Source organism: Molossus molossus, unplaced genomic scaffold, assembly GCF_014108415.1.
Source record: "Molossus molossus isolate mMolMol1 unplaced genomic scaffold, mMolMol1.p scaffold_m16_p_19, whole genome shotgun sequence".
In the NCBI taxonomy this organism is placed as follows: Eukaryota; Metazoa; Chordata; class Mammalia; order Chiroptera; family Molossidae; genus Molossus; species Molossus molossus.
In genome coordinates, this window is record NW_023425354.1 from 6,538,355 (window position 1) to 6,563,533 (window position 25,179).

The 25,179-nt window shown below is 57.2% G+C and overlaps 1 protein-coding gene across 2 annotated transcripts; it reads left to right on the forward strand.

Annotated features, from left to right (window-relative positions):
* Window positions 1-4,708: 4,708 nt before the first annotated feature.
* On the forward strand, window positions 4,709-25,179 carry CDC42EP4 (CDC42 effector protein 4). Of its 2 annotated transcripts, none has more exons than XM_036269609.1 (2): window positions 4,709-4,790; window positions 22,495-25,179. In XM_036269609.1, the coding sequence occupies exon 2, from the start codon at window positions 22,593-22,595 to the stop codon at window positions 23,652-23,654; it is 1,062 nt and encodes a 353-aa protein (XP_036125502.1). In that variant the 5' UTR covers window positions 4,709-4,790; window positions 22,495-22,592; the 3' UTR covers window positions 23,655-25,179. The 2 variants fall into 2 exon arrangements, with proteins under 2 accessions (XP_036125502.1, XP_036125504.1); XM_036269611.1 differs by lacking the exon at window positions 4,709-4,790 and adding an exon at window positions 16,149-16,213.

A 25,179-nucleotide genomic window follows, 5' to 3' on the forward strand; every position in this document is an offset into this window, starting at 1 on the left:
AGAGACCCAGGTTTGGTTCCCACTAAGGGCACGTACCTCGGTTGCAGTTTGTCCCCGGCCCCAGTTGGGTTTGTGTGGGAGGCAGCCACTCGATGTGTCCCTTTCGCGTTGATGTTTCTCTCTCCCCCTCTGTCTCACTCTATCTGAACAAACATGGAAAAATGTCCTTGGGTGAGGATAGAAAAATAAAAATAAATAAAAAAGAAACATCAATGAGAGAGAACATCGATTGGCCGCCTCCTGCATGCCCTCCACTGGGGATCAGGTCCCCAACCTGGGCATGTGCCCTGACCAGGAATCGAACCGGCAACCCCTGGTGCATGGGTCTATGCTCAACTGCCAAGCCACACCGGCCAGGCTGGGAAAAGGTATTTAGCTTTTCTGTTTGTATCTGAACAGTGGGAGCGAGATGCAGAACGCCGAGCCCACAGTCAAGTGCTCAGCAAGACGGTGACCTGCCTTCTCTGTGCTCTTATTGAGACATGCGCCTGTGAGCTGGCATGCGCCTGTGAGGGGAGAGGCAAAGCCCTTTTCCGGGCACAAACAGACCCTCCCCCTTCCCCCGCCCCGGGCCCTGTTCTTACCATCTGTCTGGGAGCCCAGGAGGGGGTGTGGCTGCCCTCCAGCAGGGCTGGGTCTCTGCCCACCCCTCCACAGAGACAGTGACAGAAAGGTCTGGGAAGTCCCCAGCGCCGGACAGATTCCGTTATCAGAAGCCCAGGACTGCCTCTTGCAGATAATGAGGTTCATTTTTTCTGTTAGCTCAATTCTAGGAAACGCGAAAGGGAGGGCCCCACACTGTGCCTGAGGATGCCCAGGAACAAGCTTGTTCCAGAAGGTCTCCCCTAGGCTCTGAATTGGGAGACAGGCTGGCATCTGTGTGGGGAGCCCTCCATGCAGTTCCAGCTTTATGCTGACCTCTGACCTGCATTATCTAACAACCTCAAGTCAAGGGTGCCCACGTGACCCCCATTTACAGAGGAGAAAACCGAGCCCCATGGAGCTCAAGTAACTTCTCTTAGGTTACAGAGTGACGGTCGGGATTGTCTGACTTTGGGGCCTGTGCTCCTAACCCTGACCTTCGGGCCCTCAGAGCACCCAGAGGAGCCCCTGCTGAGGGGTCCTTCCACTTGTCACGGGGGCACTGGTGGGTAAAACTCTGGGCTTCGGCCCTGGCCGGTTTGGCTCAGCGGTTAGAGTGGCAGCCCATAGACCAAAGAGTTGCCGGTTCAATTCTGGTCAAGGGCACGTACCTCGGTTGCAGTTCGGTCCCCGGTCCTGGTCAGGGTCCTGCAGGAGGCAACCAATCTACCCGTCTTTCTCATTTCAATGCCCCCCCCTCCCTCCCCTCTATCTGAAGATAAATGAAAAAATATCCTCGGGTGAGGATTAAAAACAAACAACAACTCTGGGCTTCAGAAATCTGGGACCACACAAAACATTCCTTGCAGGGTCCCTGCTTCCAACCACACTGCCTTTAGCTGAAGTTTATACTGTTTGGCGGAGCAGCCAGAGCTCTGGTTAGAGCTCTCTTGCCCATCCTTTTCTCCCTCCCGGATAGGCAAGACATTTGGTGTCACCTCCCGCCTCCCGGGAAATGCCCATGCTCCGTGGCCTGGGGTAGTGTGTTAATACATGACATTGCACACGACAGACAGGACTCCTAGGTGGGGTTTGGGGGGCCTGTGCCACCTGTCCTTTCCCTGGCAGAAGGATGGAGGTGACAGCACGGGTCCCCAGAATCCTCAAGTATGACTTAGCAATAATAATATAGTAACCAGGGTCCCTTACATTGGACGTGACAGTTCACAAAGCAAGGTCACATGCTTTATTTGTTGCTAGCCTCTGGTAACCTCCTGTGGGTCTGGATTGTTACCACCCTTACAGACAGCACTCAAAGGGACAAGTGGATTCTCCATCGTCACACGACCCAGGTGTTCTGACCCCATACCTGGACCTGTTTCTAGTAAACTTGTGGCTCTCTGCTCTGCTGTTACCCCTGACCCACAGCATCACCTGCTCAGGCCTAATTCAACCATACTATGCATGCCTCCTGCCCACAGGGCTCCCAGCGCCCCCAGCCTGGTGAGCGCATCTCTCCCCCGAGCCCGGGTCCGCTGAGACACAGCACCTCCCTCACCCCAAGCCTGGGCGCTGCCATCCTGGGAGGATGTGTGACCTGTAGCTGGCTCAGCGAGGAGATTACCAGACAGAGCTGTTTGGGGCTAGGGTTGTGAGCGGGAGAAGGGAGGGCTCTGCTCATCCACTCATTTAGCCAACACACCATGTGCCAGCCCACGCGGGGACTCAAATAGCAGTGGAACACTACCCTGTCTCCAGGCAGCTGTGGGGAACTGATGTTTCACTCTGTGTGAGCGGGCTGCCTCGGAGCCCTGATGTGTGTGAACTCTCGCGGAGGAGGTTCTCCCCTGGAGCCTGGGGCTCTTCCCCACAGTGGTGGGGGGCCTCGTCCTGAGCCCCAGCCCGGGTATCCTGGGGGTTTACCCAGGCTGCTCAGCAGAGGTGGCCCCGTCTATGAAAGGGCTCCAGGTGGTTCCCAAGAACAGGGAACAGAGTGAAAGAGCCTCTGCCCAGGGGTGGCAGTACATGGCCCAGGGTGGGCGGGGCCTCGGGTCCTGGTGACACCCTGAGGTGTGTCCAGTCAGCACTATACCTGACGACCTCAGTCGGGGGGGGGGGGGGGGGGGGGGGGGATGGGAGGGTTGGTAGGCTCAGGATAGAGATGGGAAGTCATAGAGCATTTGTGTGGGATGGGGTCTTGGAGATGAGCTTAGTCCAGAAAATAAAATGACCAGCCAAGAGTCTGTCTTTATAGCAAATGCCAGACTAGAGTGAGTGGGGCCTCCAACTTTTCTATAAGGAAATAGGATTAACCAATGTAATGGGTCCTAGTGGGGTCGGGCACAATGATCCTAGCGACAGTGCCCAGAACCCAGTGCTAACAAACTGGGAGGTGTCAGATCACCTGTGCCCAAGTCCCAGGGGCAGGCCCGGGCACCTGGGACAGGCAGGGACTTGTGCCAGGCCTAAGGACTTACAGGTCAAGTTACACCGAAGGTGCAGTTAAGACCTGCAATCCCTCTCCAGAGTCGGGGGCTGAGAGCGTGTCAGAAACTTCAAGGCAGGAATTCAAGCTTCAAGTTTTTTATTTTCTTAATTTCCTCTGATTATCGAGAGAGAGCTCTGATCTGGAAGGCTGGAGAAAAACTTCCTTGTCAGCGGTTAAGGAGGAGGAAAAGGCCACTCCAAATGCACAGGTCTGGGATTCCAAATATGAGAGAAAATGAGCACTTTCTTCCAATCGAGCCTCCCACCAGGGCCCAGCAGGGTCTAGAAGAATCTGAGCTCCCTCCCTGGGCAGCCTGGGGCCACTGCGGGCCTCCTGCGGCAGGATGGGCTTTCCTCAACCGCAGGCAAACCCCAGGGAATGTTCCTGTTGGTGGGAGGAGCCTCGAAGGCAGGGCACTCCTTCCAGAAGGGACGGAAGAATCACGCGGAGTCGGCGGACAGGGCCCGCGGCTATGCTTAATTGGTAGCAAGGTTACTGTGAAGGCCAATCCCTGACACCCGGGGAAGGAACAGGTTACAGTCAGCTAGCCCGAAAGACAAGATCACTTGTTTTAAATGGAGGGAAAGAGAAGGCGGGAGGGGCCTGCAGGCATCGGGAGTTTTCTTGTGACTATAAGACTTGACCTGGGATGGAGATTGGGGGGGGGGGGGGCGAGGGGGAGGATTTACGACTGGCAGCAATGAGGGGAAAGTACTAGCGAAAATGGACCCACTGAGGGGCCCCATCCAAGGCCACATAGGTAGGAGGGGACCTGAACGAAGCCTCCACCCCTCCACCCCCTTCCTTGAAAACCCAACCGAGGGAGCAGCTAACAGCAAGGGAACTTGGACGTTGTGTTGCGTCCATTCTGTGGACTGTTACACGGCTGACACTGGTCGGTGGTTACCGTTCACAGATGGAAGCTATTTCTCTAGAGACTCAAACCCAAGGCCTGCTTCTCATGGGATGCAGGCCCCGGGACTCGGGAGTTCATCCCCTTCGGCCTCACTCGGAGCAGAACTTGGCCACCGCAGGTGACCTGGCAGGGCGCACAGTCCGAAGGCAGGACGATCACAGACAGGACACCCTCCTCACGCCCAGTCCGAGGCTGGCCTCAGGCCGGCCCCTCCCGCCCCGCTCCTTTCCCGAGCGTCTGGGACGGAATCCCTGGCCCAGATGGCGCCGACCCCCGCCTCCGGCTCCCACTTCCCGTCGGTACGGGTCGGGGCGAGAGGTGGGGGTACTGGTGTCTGATCACTGTTCCGAAAGGGAAGAGCCTCGGGAGTACCTCGCGTTGGGCCCCCCGGGGAGAGTCGCGCCCCTGGCCCCAGGGCCCCAGGGGGTGCTGGGTCGGGAGCGCTTCGAGGCGGGGGCGCCCCGGAGTCCTCCCCCACCCCCAGCCCGGCCCTAGCCTGGGCCACCGCGTTCAGCTCCGAAAGTCTCGGCTCACAGATTTGAACCGTGGAGGCCGAGCGGCCGGGCCGAGGTTCCCAGCGGTCATTGGCTGCGGCGGCGCCGTGATGTCAGCGCGGAGGGGTTCGGGGGAGGAGGTGCGGGCGGGGCCTGGAAGGGGAGTGTCCCGGCGGCTCCAGCCCTGGGAGCCGAGAGAGGGAAACAGGCGCCGGCGCTGACATGGGCCGCTCGCCCCGGCGCCGCACGGAGCCCACCCAGCGGAGAGCACAGCGGTGCCCGCCCGCCGTCCGCGTCTCTGGGGACCCAGGTAGGCGCCTGTGACAGACACCTGCGCCTTGCGAGGCCCGGGGGGCTCGGTTTGGGGGGGCTCGAGCCCTCCTAGGGAGGCAGAACGGATTGAAAAAGCCGCGATAGGGGCCGTGGGGCGGGGACCAGGGCACCGAGACCCCCTTCCTCCGCGCCGCGGGGTCTCTCCACTCCCGTCCGCGGGTGGCAGGGTTGGAGTCCGGGCCGGGGCCGGGGCCGGAAGCCGTGCCCGTGTCCGAGCAGAGCGGTGTTTGGGGAGGCGGGGGTGGCAGAGAGCCGGGCAAATTCTCGCTCGGAATCAATTTCCTCTCCCCAGACCGGGGCTCCCGGCCCGGCCAGAGCGCTGCTGGGGTGGGGTGGGGTGGGGGTGGGGTGAGGGTGGGGTGAGACGGGGGCCCGCGCCTGAAGGTCCGCCCGCCGCCCGGGAGTGGGGTGTGTGTCGGCACCGGCGTCCGCGGGCGCAGCCTGCCGTGTCCCCGAGGGGGGCGTGTGTGCGCGCACGGAGTTCTCCGAGAATAAAAACCCGAGTATTCGCCTGTCGTGGCCGAGGCGTGTACACGCGCTCTCGCTCTCGTACACACACTGCAGCACACGCCACCCTGTGTTCCTGGGCTGAGGAAAAGAGGGAAGGAGCTGCTCGGAAGGGAATGGCCAAGGAAATACTCTCCTGCGTCCCACCCCCGCCTCCTTCACGGACGAGCCCTTCCTTCCCCGCCCGGATTCCACCGCGCCCGCCTCCGCTGGGAGACCGGGAGGCTGGCGGGGTGGGGCCCGCCGCGCGGGCGGCCCTGGGGAGCCTGCGGTGGGACCCACGCGTGGGACCGGCGCGCCGGCAACCCGGGCCGGAGAGCTCTGGCGTGGCCTCGGGCCGGGAGCTGGGAGTTAATGATTTAATCTCCCGCTTAGGGCGTCGGAGCTCGACCGGCCGGCTCCGGCTCCGCCCCCTTGGTGGAGCGCCCCCGCCGGGAGTACAGAACTGCCCCCTGCCCCGCTGCGTCCCCCACCAGCTGTCCTGTGCGTTGGGCCGCCGCCGGTGACCACCCCGGGCCGAGAGAGCTGGGCGGGAACCGGGAGCGGGGGGCTGGGGGGCTGGGGGGCTGGGGGGCTGGAGGGCTGAGGCTGGGCGGGCTTCCTGGGAGAGGACCCAGCCGAAGCCCGGGCTGTGCGTGAGACTGGGGGAGGGGTTAGCTCTCTGCTAACTCAAACCAGATTTCTTGTGTTTCCCCATGAGGTACTGCAGCCTGAGCTTGTGGAAGTTTTCTTTCTCTCCCTGGAAGAATGGAGGGGAAATACAATGCTTTTTCTTTCCTTGTCTCCCCTTGCAATCTGACCGGCTCCCACGGCCCCCGATGGCGTCCGCGCTGCCCACTCTTTGCCCTTGTATTTGAGCAGCTGAATGGAGAAAGGGTCCCTGAGCTGTGAAGCCCCTGCCTCTCTCTAGAGGGCTCGGGGTCCGTCATCCTTACCCCCAGGAGCCATCTGGACCGGAGAAAGCTTTCCCCATCCAGCATCGTAAACAATGAGGGGCCGCGTTGCAGGAGGGCCTCCCGCAAAGCAACTTTGCACAGTCTGGGTTTCTAATAACTCCCCACGCCTCCGCCCCTTTCTGAGGCTGGGGTGGAGGAGGGGACCACCGGCAGGGTGGACTGAATTTTAAAGAGAACAAAGAACAGGGCACAAAGGAAGCGAGAGAGCCGCGCTGTGGATTTCCCCCAAAACGGGAGTTCAGGGAAGCCAGGCTGGGCCCAGCCAGACCTCTCCGTGGCCCCAGGGCTCCCGAAGCAATAAAGAAGGCATCTGCATGCAGGCCACTCGTGGGGTAGCTAGGACCCTGCTGAGTGTGGGGGTGCCCTGTGTGAACGAACATGTGACCCAATAGATTAGAGTGGTTTATCTCCCAACTTGGACTTCACCCCTCCACTCCTTGAAGACAGCTGCTCCTTCCCACGAGGGTTTTGGGGAACCTTGGGAGATACTCAGGCTCATTCTGGTCTTCCTGGGGTTCCTGGGAGGGGGCCAGCAAGATAAAATGAGCCTGCTCCCAGGAGTTGGCAGTTTGGGGTGAGCCCCAGCCCCTCTGTTCTCTCTGAATTCACAGGCCCCTGGTCACTGGTGGCCGAGTGCTCTGTTTGTTACACTTTCTAGCTGAGGCCTCTACCTTGAGCGTTTCTTCCATTTTCTGGGATGTCCACCTTTCCCCCCTCATTTCTCTCTTACATCCACACACTGATGCCCAGACCCAGCCAGGGAGACCCAAGCAGATGAGTCTGATCTACCAAATGGGGCAGAGGGAGTACAGGCCAAAGCCGACCTGGGAGGAGCATCCAGATCCTTCTTTAGGAGTCCGGAGCCTTCCCAGAAGGGCGGTTGGCTCGGTTCAGGCCGTCCAACCCCCTCCACCTTTGGAGTGGCTGATTGATTTCTGTGGCCAGGACAGGCTGTGCCTAGGTGTGGCAGGCAAGGTGTTAGCAGCCTCAATCTGTCTCCCTCCCCCTCAGTTTGGATTGGTTGGGAGTGGAGGGCTCAGAGGCCAGAGCACCCAGGATTGCTGTGGGCAGTGACTCTGGCCTCCTTTGGCAGGACGTTCCACAGCTCCCAGGAGCTGGTCCCTGTGGGGGAGGGAGGAGCCTGTCCCTTGGAGGAACAGGATCTGGGTTGATGCCAGAGATAAGCTTGGGGGCGGAGGGAGAGGGGTTGAGCAACCTTGTCCTGGAAGCTGAGAACCTGACCCCAGCTCAGGTCTTCTGACCTGTGGACCTGGAGGCTTTTCCACCAAACCCTGGATTCTGGCAGAGGGTCAGCTCCAGCCAGGACTTCCGGGTGCACCAGGGAGGGTAGGCCTGGGCTGTCTTTGGACAGGGACTGGGTGGTCGTGCTGGGAGGGGCTCCTGTGTAGCTGGACATGGTCCTCTCTGCTTGCAGTGTGTTGTGAAGGAAGCTTAGCCTTTAGTCTCCAACATTCCCGTTCGCTGTGTCCTCAAAGCCCCATCTTGAAAAATGCCTCTTTCAGAGCCTTGAGCTTCCTTCCTTTATGGTGCACAGACCCCCAGGCACTGCCCACTGGCAGCTCGGGCCCCAGGCCAGGGTGGCAGCCCTGGTATCCAGAGCCCTCCTTTGTGGGAACGGGGGCACTGGCGGTCTCACTTAGCCTCCAGAGAGGAGGAAGGGTCTTCCTTTTGGGTCAGGTGAGGGTAGTGTGGGAGAGTCCGGGTTCCCCTTCAACCTCTGCCCATGCGGGTCTCGTGGCAGCTGAACTTGGTCGGCGAGCTCCCAGTGACAGCGAAGCCAGGCTGTGTTCCAGCTCTGCTCCCTGTGCCCCCTTCCTCTTCACCCTCGGCTTCCTGCTCAGTGCATCCCCTCTCTGCTCCTTAGACTGTCCCCTCAGTCCTGAAGCATCCAAAGGGCCTGGTGTCCCCGCCACGCCCCGTGGGGTTTACGGCTCGGTGAAATACTGGGAGTAGAGAGGCGGCGAGCACAGGGAGTCTCCTCAGGGCTGGCGGCATGATTCATGGACACCTCTGATGGAAATCCGCTTAGGCCCACGGGACCAGGCTGTATTTTATTGGGGGGGGTGATCATGCTGAGATTTCGTGCATTATTTGCTGCTGGTAGCAACCAGGGCCCTCCTCATCTGCACCTCATTTCCTCTGTTCAAACTGAAGTCAGACAGGGATTAAGTCCTGTCCGCAGGAAGCCAGGCTCCTTCGTCCTGCATCGTGGAGGCGAAAAGTGGAGAGGGGAGGAGGGAAGCCAGAGGGGGAGACACCCAGTCTCAGGCTGCTTGCCCCCCAGCTGGTGGGGACTGTAGTCTGGACCTGGGCTTCAGAAGCTTGGAGCGCACGCGCGCACACACATACACACACACACACACACGCACACACACATATACACACCAGCATCACAGTTGCACCCTGGGGACCCCCACAGACTTGGAAAGGGGTCAGCCTTGGAGCCTTTGGCTTAGGTGTCCTTGGGCAACCCTGGAGGTGTGTGTCCCAGGTTAATAACATGTCCTCTTTGAACTTAGGTGTGAGAGTGGCCAGAGTGTTCACTGGGGATGCTGGAATTTTCCTCCTACTTTTCAAGGGGTAGGCAGAGGGCACCTGCAGAGGGCAGAACGCGTGCCGGTGCCCCACACAGCGCAGCAGACACACGAGGGTGCGCGCCCTGCGCCCGAGAGCTCAGGGCTTTCTGTACGGTAGCTTATTGAACCCTCACAGTAAGGTTAAGCCATCCATGGTGGGATCTTTGAAAGCTAATGAGGAAACTGAGGCACAAGTACCTTGCCCAGTGTGGCTGCGCCAGCTCCTGTCACCCGAGTGTGGGGGCAAGTCTGGGTCTGTGCTCTCCACCCCACCCCCACGTGCTGTGGCAGGACCCACACGGATCTACCGCCTGCCCTGGAGTGAGTCCCGGTCACGCAGCTCCCTCTGGTGACCCAGAGTGTCCTTTCAGTCCCCACTCCTCAGCTGAGCGCTCTGATCTCTGGAGGGAGAAGCAAGAAGCGAAGTGAAACCAAACCAGGCCTGCGGATCCAATGTCAAGCCCAGCCGCTTCCTTCTGAGGCCCTGGCAGGAGCGGGAGCCAGGGCCACGCCCAGATGAGGGAGGCCTGGCTGCCTGGGATGGGGGGCCAGGCACCCCTTCCCTCTCCTGGCTCTGCCTCTGGTGCTTTTTCAGGGCAGGCTTGGGGGGGGCACCTCTCCAGGAAGAGCCCTGTAAACAAGCAAAGTTGCAAGTGTCCTTGAATCACTGAGGGCTCGGCTCCTCATAGGCTCCTCGTAGGCTCCTCGTTAGCTTGACTCCTGATTTGTTGCTTCCTGTCACTCCCAGGTCAAGGCTCACTCCTTGCCCTTCCCCTCCCTTCCCTTCCCTCCCCTTCCCTCCCCTCCCCTCCCTTCCCAAGCCCACTCCCAGATGGTGAGGAGGGCCCCCCCTTCTGCCTTCCCTCCCCAGGCCCACAGCCCTTGGCTCTGGGGGGAAGGAGCAGAGTGGGGACCGTGGCCTGCCTGTTCCCAGCCCAGAAGGACCAGGAGTGCTCTATGGGGGTGGGGGTGGGGCTGTATTTCCCAGGATTTATCTGTACTTTCCCTGGAATGGTGGGCAATGGGCTGACCAGACGAGAGAGGCTTGAACCTGAAAGTCTGTGCAAAACTACGCGTTCCTCGGGGTGTTCATATATCTATAACCCTCATCAGCCCTCAGCCTGGGCCCCACGGTGCTTGGGACCCCCCCAGACCCCTGACTCAGAAAAAGTGGCAAAGGCCCAGGGTCAGAATCAGGCAGACCTGGACTCCCCTCTGCTCTGTCAGTAGCAGCCCTGTGATTTGGGCAAATCATTTAAACCTAAGCTCCGTTTTCGCGTGTGCGGGATGGGGGTGATGGCATAACGCCAGGAGGTTGATGGGACCAGTTCTGGGGGACAAAGACGAGACGAAGTCTTTTAAATGTCAAGGCGGTGTATTTATTACTAGTAACATTTTTTAAAAGGCGGTTTAATAAAAATAAAGCTTAGTGCAGAGTAAAAGCTCAATGACTTAGTTCCCTTTCTCATACTTCCTCCCTGGCGCTGGGTTGGGGTGGGGGAAGGGGTCCTTGGGAAGGGTCCAGGATGCCGTTTCCCAGGGAGGGTTCCGCAGCACCCAGTCTAGATAGCTCTCAGAGCCCACACTGGGAGGTACTATTCCACAGCTCTGGTACCACATTTTAAAAACCAAAGGCAGGCGAGATTCATTTTAATGTGTTATTTAACCTAGTATATCCAAAGTGGTGTTATTGCACCGTGTAATCAGAAAAATATTAGTACGGTATTTTACATGATCTCTTCATACAAAGTCTTCAGAATCTAGTGTGTATTTTATACCCATACCACAACTCAATTTGGATGCTGAATTTCACACTCAGTCAGAATTAGGATTTCCTAAAGTGTACGGTTGAAAAAGTAGATTCACATACTCAAGTTGTTTTAAATACACTTAGGAATTCCATTTACTATATCAAGCATCAGTTTTTACATTTAAAGCGAGTAAAACTTAAAAATTGAGTTCCTTAGTCTCACTAGCTACATTTCCAAGTACCCCAACAGCCCCATGTGGCTAGTGCCTACTGTACTGAAGACTGAGGTTGAGATCATAACTGCAGATGCCAGGAACCTCTAGAGATGTTTCATGTCAGTAGTGTTATTCAACATTGTATCAGGAATTGTAGCAAATATAACAATGTAAGAATGAGGAGTGGAAGAGGAAGAATTATTATTAGTTGCCAATGAAGCAAAGCTCAAAAGATTCAGTCATAAAGTTGATTAGAGCCCTGGCCAGTGTGGCTCAATTGGTTGGAGTGTCCTCTGGTACACCGGAAGATCACGAGTTTGATTCCTGCTTGGGGCACAGACCCAGGTTTTGGGTTCAGTCCCTGGTCAGGGTGCATTCATGAGGCAACCGATCAATGTTTCTCTCTCACATCCGTGTTTTTCTCTCTCCCTTCCCCTCTCTCTAAAATCAAGGAAAACACATCCTCGGGTGAGGATAAAAAAAAATGTTGATTAGACTGTATAAGACAGTATAAGTTTAATAAGGAAGCTATTAAATATATATATACACACACACACACACACACACACACACACACACACACTATGCAAAATCCATTCACAAGAGACCATAAAATCATCCAGAATAAACATGACAAGAAATGTGTAAGACTCGAAGGAGGAAAACCCACAAAATTTAATGGGGAATGTCTGAATAGATGACCATGAGGACTTGATGTTGTGATAAAGCCAGTTCTTCCCAATTTAATTTATTGTTTCCTCTCAATTCAATGTAATCCCAACAGGATTGCTTTTGGAACTTAATGCAATGTTTCTAAAGTCCATCTGGAAGACTAACACGTTAGTAGAGCCAAGAAAATTTTAGAGAAACTTTAAAGGTGGGATCTTACCCTACTAGATAACTCAAAACATTTTACAGAGAGACAATAAAGAGCTGGTATAGGAATGAACAGAAAGAGGAGTCTGGAATAGACCCATGCATGGGTCTGGACTATATAAAGAATTTGACCTCCAATGAAGGTAGCATTTGATGCTTAACTCATATAAGAAGTCTGTAACGAATTGGTAACATTACTTTATTGTTACATTTTAAAGGACACAATTTTGCTAGCCACAAGCATCTCTAGTTTGGTGTATTTCCTTCCAGATTTTTTTTTCTGTGAGTAGTTTTTAATTACCTAATAGTTTTAAAAGTGAATATTTTTATAAATTTGGGAGTAGGTGTGTCTTTGTTTCAAGGTATTAAAGCCAGAAACCACAAAACAGATTTGACCCTGTAAATTTAATAAGCACTCTCAGGGAAAGAAAACAACCACATCACCACACTGTGAGCAGGTGGGTGATAAGTTTGCACACATCTTTGTAAAATATGATGGTCAAAAACTGAAATACCTGGTGCTGGCTGGTGTGGCTCAGTTGGTTGGAATGTCATCCCGTGCACCAAAAGGTTGCATGCTCAGTTCCAGGTCAGGGCACACTCCTGAGTTGCAGGTTCAGTCCCCGGTTGGGGCACATATGGAAGGCATCCGATCTATGTATCTCTCCCATACAAGTCCATTGGAAAAGGTGAAGAAGCCCTGGCCAGTTTGGCTCAGCGGTTACAGTGTCGGCCCACGGACCAAAGAGTTGTGGGTTTGATTCCGGTCAAGGGCATGTACCTCGGTTGCAGTTCGATCCCTGGCCCTGGTCAGGGTTTTGCTGGGGGCAACAAACTGGTGTTTCTCTCTTTCTCTGTCCCTCCCTTCCACTTTATTTGAAAATCGATGGAAAAATATCCTTCCTTGGGTGAGGATTAAAAAAAAAAAGAAAACATGAAGCCCCCTCCCTGAGAAAAAGGAGTAACAGGCTTTAACAAGCAATTGACAAGGGAAAAGATACAGAAGCCAATACTACAAATTTGAAAGTGCTTGACCCCTTCATTAGTAATCAAAGAAATGCTGGCTGCAAGTAAGGGGTGCGGTGACTGTTTTGTTTCTAGTTCCACCATCCCATGTTGGTGAGACTGTAACTCATACAACCTTCTGGAGAACAAGCTCACAAGAAGAAACACAGTAATTTTATGCTCAGAAGTCTGCAGCCTCCGGAAACAGTTAACGACTTATGCAGAGGAACTGGAAGGATACTTTATTTAGAGTTCAGACAAAACCGAAACAACCTAGCATTCATCCCTGGCCCGCTGGATGTAAAACTGAGGCCATTAGGATTTAATCTAAAATACTGTAACATGATTTACTAACATGTTCATATTTTCGCCCATTGTAAACAATGGTTGGCTTTATTCATTCATCTGCAGCGGAAGGTGGGAAGGTGTCTGAATCGGCGCTCTCGTCGAAGCATCTGCAAGCCCGTGCGTAACTGTCATTGTTAACAGCTACGATTTAAAAAGTAAAGGGAGCCCTAGCCAGTCTGGCTCAACGGTTAGAGCGTTGGCCTTCGGTCCAGAGAGACCCGGGTTCGGTTCCCTCTAAGGGCATGTGCCTCGGTTGCAGTTTGTCCCCGGCCCTGGTTGGGTTGTGCGGGAGGCAGCCACTCGATGTGTCCCTTTCACATCGATGTTTCTCTCCCTCTCACTCCCTCCCACTCTGTCTGAACAAAAAATGGAAAAATGTCCTCGGGTGAGGATGAAAAAAATAAAAATAAATTAAGTAAAAAGTAAAGGGAAACAGGTGACGTTAACATTTTATGTAACCCACTGTATTCCAGATACGATCACCTCAACGTGTAATCCGTATGGAAAGGTGAATGAGCCGTTTCACAGTGTCTTTTTTGTTCAAAGTCTTTGAGGTCCAGTGTGCACCCTGCAGCGCGGGTCGGTGTGGACTCGCCACATTTCAAGTGCTCCGTAGACACCTAAGGCCGAGGCTGCCATACTGCACAGTGTAGGAGTAAATTATTGAATAACCCCTGGGGAGGCGGCAGAGAGGGCGGTGGCTGGCCTGGGCCGGTTCTGTCCTCCCCGTGCAGTTCACCCTGTGAGCCGTGCGGACAAGAGCCTAGTGTCCTGGTGCCCGGGTCTCCACCCGCCCCGCGGTCTCCCAGCGGGATGCTGGGGGCGTGTGATGGCCGCGCTGAGAAGCACGTAGTGAAAACCGGGCCTTGGTCACTTTCCTTTTCTTCCAGGAAGAGGGACCAAAGCAGAGATGTTTGTTTATCTCCAGGAAATGGGCTGTGCCCGAGAGAGTGGCACCCTTGGGCCAGTGGGCCTGGTCTGGATTGGCAGGCGGGGGGGGGGAGGGGGCGCACAGGGTACCAGGTTTGGAGATTTTAGGAAGAGACTTTGGCTAGAGGTTTGGGTCTTTTTGGCGGCTTGGAAGTACCAGGTAACACGGGTTGGGGATTGGAGCAGGTGTGGAAAACACTGGACGTGTGGCCTCGTGCAGAACTTTGGGAGGCTCCTCTGTGCAGGAAGCTGGAATGAGATCCAGGTCAGGAGGGGCCCATCAGCCATGCCAGGCACACCCCGCCCTCTTATGTGCACATCCTCAACAGTGGCCATCGAATAGGCTAGAGCATGGGTGACCTCATACAGAAAGTCATGTTTCAAGGTCCGACAGAATGGGGCTCAAAGACCCTTTAGTAGCTGTGAGAGTGAGCGAGGGAAATCACTCCATCTGAGCCTCAGTTTCCCTTTCTGTGAAATGAGGGCCTGCATTTATGGTGTCCCAGCACAGTGCCCGGTGGGCAGCTGCCTCTGTACTTGGCTGGGTTGCCTGCAATGGCTGCAGCACCGGGGAACTGGCTGTCCCAGTGTGACCCCCCCACCCTCTCTCCTCTGCCCTGCTCCCTGCAGCCGTCGAAGACCTGAGCCAAGGCTGTAGGGGCTGCAAAGGCAGAACCTTCACCTGCTCGGGTCTCGGACAGGATCGTACTGCAGGGTCACCGAGTGGGAGGCTGGCCTCCAGCTTAGAGCTTCAGTGTCACTGGAAAGTGGCCAATCTCCGGGGGTGGGGGTGGAGTGGGGGTGGGTTGTTATCTCTCATCTCCTGCTCAGCTGATGCGGCTCAAGATCAGGAAGCAGCTGCTGGGGAGCGAGTTCTTTTGGGGGTGTCCTAAGCTCCCTGTTTTCCCTGACACCAGGTTATAGACTGCCTGCTTTCTCCTCCCAGACTATTTAGAATAAAAGGAGAACCTAATAAACATGTCCAGCTTGGGGCAGGGGGCGATTCTGGCGGAGAGAGGGAGAGAGAGAACAGACATCAATGGGCGATTTTTCCCAATGAGAGGGTGGGCCTTGACCCGTTCTTACCCAGCCCCCGCGCGGTGCCTTGTACTGAGCCCTGAGAACTGGGTAGTTCTAAGCTGGTTTTGAAATTAGAAGACTTTTCCTTAAGCCTTTGATGCCTTGGGATTTAAAAGTTATTACAATAGTACTACCCCATTAAAGGCAACGTCTTTTTCGAAAGCCTGTCTTCCTCTCCAGCCTGACCAAACGACTGAATCTCTCTGGCGCCCTTTAAGGCTTCGTTGAGCAGGTTTGTGAGGCGCTGGACCCCTGCATGTGAGCAGGTGCTGGCTGTGCACCTTTCCTCCTCCACTCGGTGCTGTCGGGAAGCCTTCCCCCGACACGGCCCCCATTTCTGTGCCTGTGTAGACTCCTCAGCGTTTCCCTTTGTGTTGGATATTAGGTTGTGTCCAATCTGGGGTAGGTTTCCTCCTGTGTGGGATGCTGAGTCACACGCATTTGAAAGCCATTATTACTATTATTATTATTCTTTATCCTCTCCCGAAGATATTTTTCCATTTATCTTTAGACAGATTAGGAGAGAGGAAGGGAGGGGGAGAGAGAGAAAGAAACATTGATATGAGAGAGACGCATCGACTGGTTGCCTCCTGCGCGACCCCGACCGGGTCAGTGACAAACAGTAACCAAGGTACATGCCCTTGACCAGAATCGAACCCGGGTCTCATTGGTCTGCTGGCCAATGCTCTACCGCTAAGCCAAACTGGCCAGGGCAAAAGCCATTAGTTAAAGAATTCGTCATAGTTGCTGGTACCACAAGACCACCCCATCCTGGGATTGTTTTGACTTTGAGCAGCTCTTGGTCCAGGGTTGCGACCCTTTCTCCCAGCCTGGTGCACCTCGTACCTGCCGCTTGGTGGAGGGGGTCCTTCCCCCTGCCCTTTCTAACACTGATTATGGGCAAGATGGGGCCCTGCAGTGAGTCAGCCCCGGGGTCATCTGGGAAAGACCTTCCGACTGGGAGGTGGGAGACCTGGGTTCCATTGCACCCGGGTCACTCGACAGCTCCACGACCTTTGGCGAGGACGTCTCCAGCGTGTCCCCGTCTCCGTCTCGGGAATCTAACGCTGTAGACATCGTGGACGCCTCGGGGGGAGTCACATGACACAGTGGGTGCGGTAATGAACGCCCCAAAGGTGCACAAGAAAATCCACTGGGACGTGGGAAGAAGACACGTGTATTGTTTTAAATTTTTTTTAAAAAGGAAACTAAAACGTATTAATCGATGCATGGATTGATAATACACATATAAAACTTATAAAAACAAACGTGTATGTGTGCGTGTACACACACATAAATTACACGTTCTCTGTTTTTTATGTGCTGTGACTGTTTGCGTGGCTAGAGCGGCTGGTATGGGAATACGGTCTTGGCTTCCATCCGTGACCCAGGACAAGTCCCTTATTTAGTCTCTGTCTCTGAGAGCATGGTCGCTCCACACCCAGGTGGTTTAAGGTGGTACAGGAGTTAGAATGGTGATCGTTCATGTGCCCGTCCTGGGCTCCTCCTTTTTTTATTTAAATTGGCACTGTTCAGTGCTCAGATAATTTTATTTTATTTTTATTATTACTATTTTTATTATTACTATTTTATTATTACTATTTTTTAATCCTCATCCAAGGACATTTTTCCACTTTTTGTTCATATAGAGTGGGAGGGAGAGAGAGAGAGAAACATCGACGTGAAAGGGACACATCGCGTGGCTGCCTCCTGCACGACCCAACCGGGGCCAGGACAAACTGCAACCGAGGTACGTGCCCTTAGCGGGAACCGAACCCGGGTCTCTCTGGACCGCAGGCCGACGCTCTAACCGCTGAGCCAAGCCGACGCTGTTCAGGCTCAGACAGTTTTAAGAGAACGCTTCTTTAACCTCCTGGTGCAGACAGACGCTCAGACACGAGGGCTGCGTGCTCGGGGAGCGGAAAGGTTCTGCGTACAGTCGGCTGAAACCACAGCCCCCTGGGGTCCCTCTGGCGAGGTCTGGCGCCGTGGGTCAGGGCACCGTGGTGCTCGCCGTTTGCGCCTGCCCACTGGCGTGTCTGCTGTCGGAACACGTCTTCCGCCTGCCCTGGGACATCTTATCTTCACCGGATAAGGCTGGTGAGCCTTCCAGAAAGCACCGATTTTCCTCTGGGGACAAGAGCCCGAGTGCCTGCCTGCTAGAGGGTCGTGGCCTGTGCGACAGTTTGTTCCAGCTGAGACATTGTAGCAGGGTGCCTGCCCCGTTCTGTCACAGTTCAGTTCTACCTAGTGGTGCCATGTTGGTCGTGTCCCGGGAGAAGGGTCCATGGTCCACTGGATGAGACCCATCACTGGAAAAGGACACCTGGGTTCCCCTTGGATTCTGTCCTTTCTCTCCTCCAGCATCTGGGCCCTCAGCAGCTCCTGGTGTCTCTGCCTTCAAAATGTGCCCTGTGCCCTGGCCGGTTTGGAGCGTCGGCCCACAGACCAGAGAGACCCGGGTTCGGTTCCCGCTAAGGGCATGTACCTCGGTTGCAGCTTGCCCCTGGCCCTGGTTGGGGTCGTGTGGATGGTGGCCACTTGATGTGTCTCTCACATCGATGTTTCTCTCTCTCTCCCCCTCCCGCTGAGTCTCGAGATAAATGCAGAGATGTCCTTGGGTTAAAAAAAAAAAGTGCCCTGAATGAGGCCCCTCTGTCCGGCTCCTTCGTGACGCCCGTATCCTGGCCCCTTTCCTCTTTGCCCTGAATTCCCTCCATGCCTCCAATGCCAGCAGCCATGGGAATGTCCAAATATGAAGACTAGATGACGTGCCTGCTTAGAAACTGTCACCGCTTGCCCCGTGCACCTGGGCCGCCGTCCAGACGCCTATCTGGTCTTGCGGAGAAGGCCCTGGGTGACCTGGGCCCTGGGTTTCCCGCAGTCTGGTCCTCAAACATCACAAGCTGGTCCCTACCCCTGGGTCTTTGTCTGGAACACTCTCGGTGTGCCTGGTCCCTCCTGGCCGTCCAGTTCTCAGCTCACAGTGTCCCTTCGACTCTCCCTCGAATCACCTTGTGTCCCCCTTGACAGTGAGGACTTCGAGGCATTGTTTTATTTGCCTGTTTACAGCCTGGCCCAGCACCCACCCACGCTCACCCTGCGAGTGTGCCGGCAGGGCAGGGGTGTGGCGCCCTGTGTTTGCACCGCTCTGTCCCCAGGGCCCAGCAGAGCATGGGAACGTGGGTGGGTGTGCAGTAGAGAGAGCCGGAGAGAAAGGGTGATGGCCGCGGGATCCTCTTGCGGTCATTCCCGGCCACGAGTGGAGCCGTGCCCGCCGCCGCCGTCTGTCCGGCCGTGTTGCTTGGCCAGTACTGCTGGATGGTTAGCGCAGCCTGGGGACCCGTGGAGGGGCGGCCGCGCAGTGCAGTGGGTGTGGAAGTGTGTGTACTCGTGGTACAGGGGGAGCTGCGTGCCAGCTGGAAAGGGGGAGGCTGCTCGGCTGCCCCGGGACAACTCAGGTCTGCACCCTGCTCAGGCCGGGCTGCCAGGTCAGGCCACTGGGACGTGGGAAGTGTTGGTCCAGCCTGTCCTGCCGTCTGCCCAGTAGCTGCAGGGCGAGCTGATCTGGAGACCAGGGTGAGTCTTAGTCCCAGGATCGGGTGGGAGCCGAGCCGAGGGTGTGGGTTGAGTAGACCGGCCAGGGGCCTGGTCCTCAGTTGCTTCTGCCTTGAAGGAATGTTCTGGGGCCGGGGGTAGAGGAGGCCGGGAGAGTCGGAGAGCTCTGGGTGCTGCTCCGGTTTTCTGTGCTCGGCCCAGAAAAGGGAATGTGGCTTCCGGGGTGGGGTGGGGGTGTCCCACGCATGACGGGCTCTGCGGAGAGGCTGCCCTGTCCTCTGACGCCTGTTTTAGCCACTTCCCCGGAGCTGAGTCATGGCACCTTGCTCCCCTCCCAGCGCCTCTGCTCCCCTTCCGGGTGGGCGCCCAGGCCTCCTGGACTGGCCCCCGGACTGGCCCGGGCCACCTGCTTGCGTGTGAACTCCATGTCCATCCCCTCGCCCCCAAATCGTTCTGCTAGAAGCTTAAGGTGAAGATATCACTGTGGGGCCTCAAACAGCCCCGTTGAGTGAGTTTCCCACCAGCCCTCAAGCCTGGCCTGTCTAGGGTGCCCTCTGGCCCTAGCATCCTGGAGACCCGGCCCTCGCCTCTCTGCTGGGTCCTGCAGCACCGCCTCCGTGTCTGGGGGACAGGTGGGTGACCATCTAGGCCCCAGCTCTCGAACCCTTTTCATGCTCGATATCGAAGATGGTTTGGTTTTTCACGAGCCACAGAGCCTGGTTCCCGGCCCCTGGGAGAACGGCCCAGACAGGAGCAAGCACTGGCCAGACCTTTCTGTGTCCTCTGGGCTGTGCAGGGTCCGGGGTATCCCCTCTGGTCTGGGCATTTCTCTGTTGGCCCTGTCACACTGCTGCAGAGGCTACCCCTGACGTGCTACCAGGGGCGTTTATGGGAGGGTGGGGACCCTCCTGTCCTGTGGCCATGTGGCCAGGGTACCCCATCCCTGGGGGTGGCCACAGGGGTCTGCACCATCCCTGCTGAGCCCTGGGCAGCTGGGCTTGCGGTTTCTCTTTCTCTCTAACAAGCACTTACGATCGGAAACCACAGGCGGGATGTTGCTTACTGGGTTTGGGGATTCCTGCCGATACACTGAAACCCTTGCACAACTTTGGACATTTACGTCACTGTTCTCACAGTTCTGACCCTTCCTTCCTGGGGTGTGGTGCCCCCAGGGGACAGCTGGCATCTCTGGGGACTTTTTGGTTGTCACCTCTAGGAAGAGAGGCTATTGGCATCTCGTGGGGGTAGAGCCCAGGGATGTTGCTTAACGTCCCACCACGTGCAGGACGGCCCCACCACGTGCAGGACGGCCCCCACCACGTGCAGGACGGCCCCCACCACGTGCAGGACGGCCCCCACCACGTGCAGGACGGCCCCCACCATGAAGAATGATCTGCCTGAGTGTCCGCGTGAGGGCTGTGCTAGAATTTTCCCCAGGGAGCAGTCAGGTTTCTTTCTCTGGACTCTGCCCTCCCCCAGCCAGAGGTGGAGAGGACTACTCTGTTGGTCCCGGCCACTGAGGGGTGATGCTTCCTCCCACAGGCCTGGAGTGAAGAGGAAAGAACCCCGGGCCTGCAGCAGTGGTGAGGGGGTGACCCCAAGGCCAGTGCTTTTCATGTGTCTAATTTAGGAGTCAGCAAACTGTGGCCCACAGACCATATCCGGCCCATCACTTGTTCTGGTAAATAAAGTTTTATTGGGACGCAGCCACACCCGTTTGTTCACGCGGAGTCTGCTGCTGCTTTGAAACTGCAGAGACGGTTGCATAGCTGTAACAAAGCCGAAAGCTTGATCTGGCCCTCTGTAGAAAATGTTTGCCAGTCCCTGATCTAGCTATTCCTGTCTACTTGTTTAGAGGTTCAGATCCCAGGGCGTGGGCAGGAGGGAGGGTTTGGGTTCGGGAGATGAAGCTGCTTGTCCCAGGGTTTGGTGGGAGGAGAAGGAGTGAGGAGCGAGAGCCTTCCAGGACGGTCCTCACCTGGCTCGGAGCCGGCCCAGGTCACCTGTGCAGCAGGTCTGCCTGGTGCCTGGCTCCCGCCCCCCACCCCAGCGAGCTTTGTTTGCTGGAGTGATAGGCAGTGTGACCGCCCCGGGGAGGAGAGGTACTCACTGGCCCGGGAGACTGGCGTCAGCAGCTGGGCCAGGAGGAGAGCGTGGGATGGGGTTAGAGGACACAGAGAGGTCGGGCTGGGAGCCCTGGAGCCGGGCTCTGGGCTGAAATGAAGCCAGCACTGTCCTTGGCCTTGAGGAGGCGACGGAGCAGCTGTGCACGGCTAGGTGTGCCTCTGCGGTGAGCAGCCTGCCGGAACCCTCTGGAAGCTCCCAGTCCGGCGGCAGGGGTGGGACAGTATAACGGTGCCTGCTGGGAGAGGGTCAGCGACGTGCTGGGGGCGGGGAGGTGGCCGGCAGGACTCTACCTGGCTAAGGACGGTCCCCCAGAAGTGACTTCTCTGCCGAGTGCTGAAGGAAGTCGGGTGAGCCAGGGGACAGGTGTCCCAGCAGAGGAGATCGGGCAGGGGCAGCGCGTGGGTGGGGGCGCGGCAAGCGATGGCGTTGAGTGGGTGTGTGGAGACTGATGGCCGGACCCAGGGGTTGGCCCTGGGGAGTCTGAGAAGGGTGTTTCAGCTAAAAGGTGAAGAAGGGCTAGAAAGGGACATGGGGAGCAGGAAGACCTGTTGGGCTGATGTCAGGGGCCTCGCTTGGGGACAGTAGCGGGGAGGGGGGGTGAAGAAACACAGGTGGGGCACCCACAGGTTGAGCTTTGCATCCGGAAGGATAGGCCTGCGGTGAGGGTGCCGTTAGCAGGACTGGTGGCCCAGCACCACCCCCTGCCCACTCTGCTTGGTTAAGTCTGCACCCCTCTCTCCCCAAGCTGCTCGGCTCTGTGCTGCTGGGTTAGCACTTGGGGCCGGTCCCTCCTGAGGGAAAGGGCCTGGTTTGACTCCACCACCGAACCTGACCTTGACCTTTGCCAGGAGCTGCGTGGGTGGTGCTTCATGCTTTCAGGTGGCCCTTTGCCGTTGCCAGGGAGCCCAGGTCATCTAGGGTCTAGGTCCTGCTTTTTTATACCCCGAGTGATTAAAGACATCGAGAGAGTCTTCTGTCTTGATCTCCCCAAGGGACGCAGGGTAGGTTCTCAACAAAGGGCGCGAGGCCCCGCGACGGAGACGTTGGAGGCGAGATCTTCATTCAAGGGACGCCCCACGAAGACGGGAAGGCTGGGGAGCTGGTTCTGTGAATCCCAGCAGCCCCACCCCAGTTCTGATTCAGAAAGTGAGCCTGGCCGCCCACATAGGTTGAGATGCCAGGCCGCATCTCCCTGGGGCCCGTCCTGTCTTCTCCCTCCTGTGAGGACCGTGACTCAGGTTGAGGTGTCCACTAACTTCACAGGGATCGAGGTCAGACAGCAGGAAGAACTTCCACATGTCTGTCTCCAGACTAGCTGTTCACAGGGGTGAAGTCAAGCCCTGGGCTCAGTCTCTTTCCCATACTGCCTTGAGGAATGGCCTCCACGTCCTCAAGTGTGGTCCTGTTTGCTCCAGCAGCATCCTGGTGGGAGGAGGTGTGGAAGGTGGGGAGACTTTATCGTCCTTGAGAAGAAAGATCTCTTTCTCCCCCCAGTTTCGGGGAATGTGCGTCTCTGGCTCCTTGAACTCCGCACCGATTTGCAAAAGGCCGTCGTCCCCTCACCCGAGAACCTGTGGGTGAGGAAGGAGGCAGGGTTGATACAGTGGATGGCTGGCCCGGTTCAGATTATTTCCTGTTGGGAGCTGGGGTTTGAACACCAGCCTGGAGGCAGATGGGCGGCAGTGCTGCGGGCCAGCCCAGGTTAACCCTTTCCTGCCTTCTCTTCCCGCAGCTCTGTGAGCGCGTCCTCATCGCCCCTCCACCCGCCAGACTTCACATCTGACTCCGGGCTGCCTGCGGCCTCAGTGGCCTCCCTTCCCCGAGGGCACGATGCCCATCCTCAAGCAGCTGGTGTCCAGCTCGGTGCACTCCAAGCGCCGTTCCCGCGTGGACCTCACGGCCGAGATGATCAGTGCTCCGCTGGGCGACTTCCGCCACACCATGCACGTGGGCCGGGCGGGGGACGCCTTTGGGGACACCTCCTTCCTCAACAGCAAGGCTGGCGAGCTGGAGGGCGAGCCCCTGGATGAGCAGGCGCCCGCCTCGTCCTCCAAACGCAGCCTCCTGTCCCGGAAGTTCCGGGGCAGCAAGCGGTCGCAGTCGGTGACCAGGGGGGACCAGGAGCAGAGGGACATGCTGGGCTCGCTGCGGGACTCGGCCCTGTTTGTCAAGAACGCCATGTCCCTGCCCCAGCTGAACGAGAAGGAGGCCGCAGAGAAGGGGTCCGGCAAGCTGCCCAAGAGCCTGTCGTCCAGCCCCGTGAAGAAGGCGAGTGCCGGGGAGGGCGACCAGGAGGCGGCCCGTGTGGAGGAGGTGCCCCGGCGGAATGGGGCCACGGCCCCCCGCTGCCTCGACCCCCTCCTCGACGAGCAGGCCTTCGGGGACCTGACGGATCTGCCCATCATGCCCAAGGCCAGCTTCGGGCTGAAGCATGCGGAGTCCATCATGTCCTTCCACATTGACCTGGGGCCCTCCATGCTGGGAGACGTCCTGAGCATCATGGACAAGGAGGAGTGGGAGCCAGAGGAAGAGAATGGTGGTTACGAGGGCGACGAGGACCCAGGCAGTCTCCCCAAGGCTCCCCCTGCGGGGTCGGGGGCCCCTCCGCTGGCCAGGCAGGAAGGCAAGGCTGGCCAGGACTCACCCCCGCTGTCCCAGGCTCCGCAGGACGAGGCGTGGGCCGCGGTGGCCCCCAGTCCCGGCTCTGCCCGCAGCACGGGGAGCCACACCACTCGGGACAGCAGCTCCCTGTCCAGCTGCACCTCCGGCGTCCTGGAGGAGCGCAGCCCTGCCTTCCGGGGGCCAGACCGGGCCCGGGCCACTCTGTCCAGGCAGCCCGACAAGGAGTTCACCTTCATGGATGAGGAGGAGGAGGATGAGATCCGAGTGTGAGGCAGGAGGAGGTGGGGCTCCCGCTCTTGGCTTGGGCTCCTTGCTCCCAGCCCACCTCCCCCTTCTCCTTCCCGTCAGGGGCCACCAAGAGCCTGGCGGCGTCCACAGACCCTGGACCTGGTGGCTGAGGGGCACTGGCTGAGCCTGGGGCCCCTGGAGGACTCGGAGCTGGCCTGGGTGCCGGCTGCGTGCCTCACTCTGTCACACACCCTGGCCTCCCTGAGCTCTGTAGGACGGGGCTATGTTCTTACAGTGGGAATTGATTTCCTTTTCTCCACGGGGCCTCAAGCGGATGTCAGATGTCAGCCCGAGCTCCTGCCTGGCCTCCCGCAGGTCAGCTCGGGGGCGACCTCGAGGCCGGGGCGAAGGACAGCCGCTCCCCTTTTCTCTCCTGTGTTTCTGCTGACCTGGCAGGCAGTGACTTCCCTGGGTGAATGTGTGTCACGGGAAGAATGGGGTGGGCATGTGCCCCCCCCTTTGGCTCCTGAACAGGAAGCCTGGAGCCCTTTGGAGTCAAGCCAGACTGAACACTAAACGAGGCCCCTTCCCCAGGGGCCCCTATTTTTAGGAAGGGGCCCTAGCCGGATGACACTAGGAACAGACTGTAGTGGCTCAGCCCCTGTGGGCTTGCTTGTTCTGTCTTGTTATGTTTAAATCTTTCTAGAGCCGTATGGAGAGCAGCCTGTAGGCCTGTGGCCAGGGGCACATCGGCTCCTTCTAGACACCTTTATACTAGGTGCTTCCAAACTTTATTTAGAATCGGATGGGGTGGTGTCTGCCTGTATGTACACCTCCACCGTAGCTATTAACAGCTGAAGGCGTCCAGTGTAGAATATTTCTGAAAAATGACTTTTTTAAAGTAATATATCATTCCTATGGGGGATAAAAGCTTTTTTTTGGGGGGGGGGACTGTTATTCAACCTCCTCACCTCCCAGGCCCCCTCACTGCCTCCTCCTCTCCCCAGGCCCCTGTGCCTGCTCCCTCCTGGACTTCTGAGGCAAGGGTCCTGGGGGTCTCGGTACAGGGTTGCCAGACTTTTCCACAAAACAGAAGGAGAAGTTTTCAGTGGGAGGATGTCCCCATGCCAGATGTTCTGACACACTTAAATGAAAACATTATCTCTTGTCCTCCTGAAATTCAAATTTCAGCCTAGGTCCTATAACCCAGCCCACAGGGATTGAGTAGGAGCCTGGGTGTGAGCCCAGGGTCAACTGGTGATTGTTCTGTCCTGGGAACAGGCTGACCCACCTCCTCCTGGCCCCGGAGCCAGGGGCCAGAGCCAGGGGGAGGGGCCGGATCCAGCCCGGCGGGTGGGCGTGGCCGCTCCAGCCTCCCATTTTCTGCCAGAGCCTGACTCAGACACTAGCTTAGTTCCTGGTCCCAGCACCCCACGGGGCTCGGCTTCCAGGAGAGCAGCCCCTGCCCGCTGCCCTTGACACCCACCCGGGCGGTGGTCAGTTCCGGATTCTGAACTGTATATTTTTTTCATGAAATTGTTAAAACAGTGAGACAACATTAAAAAAA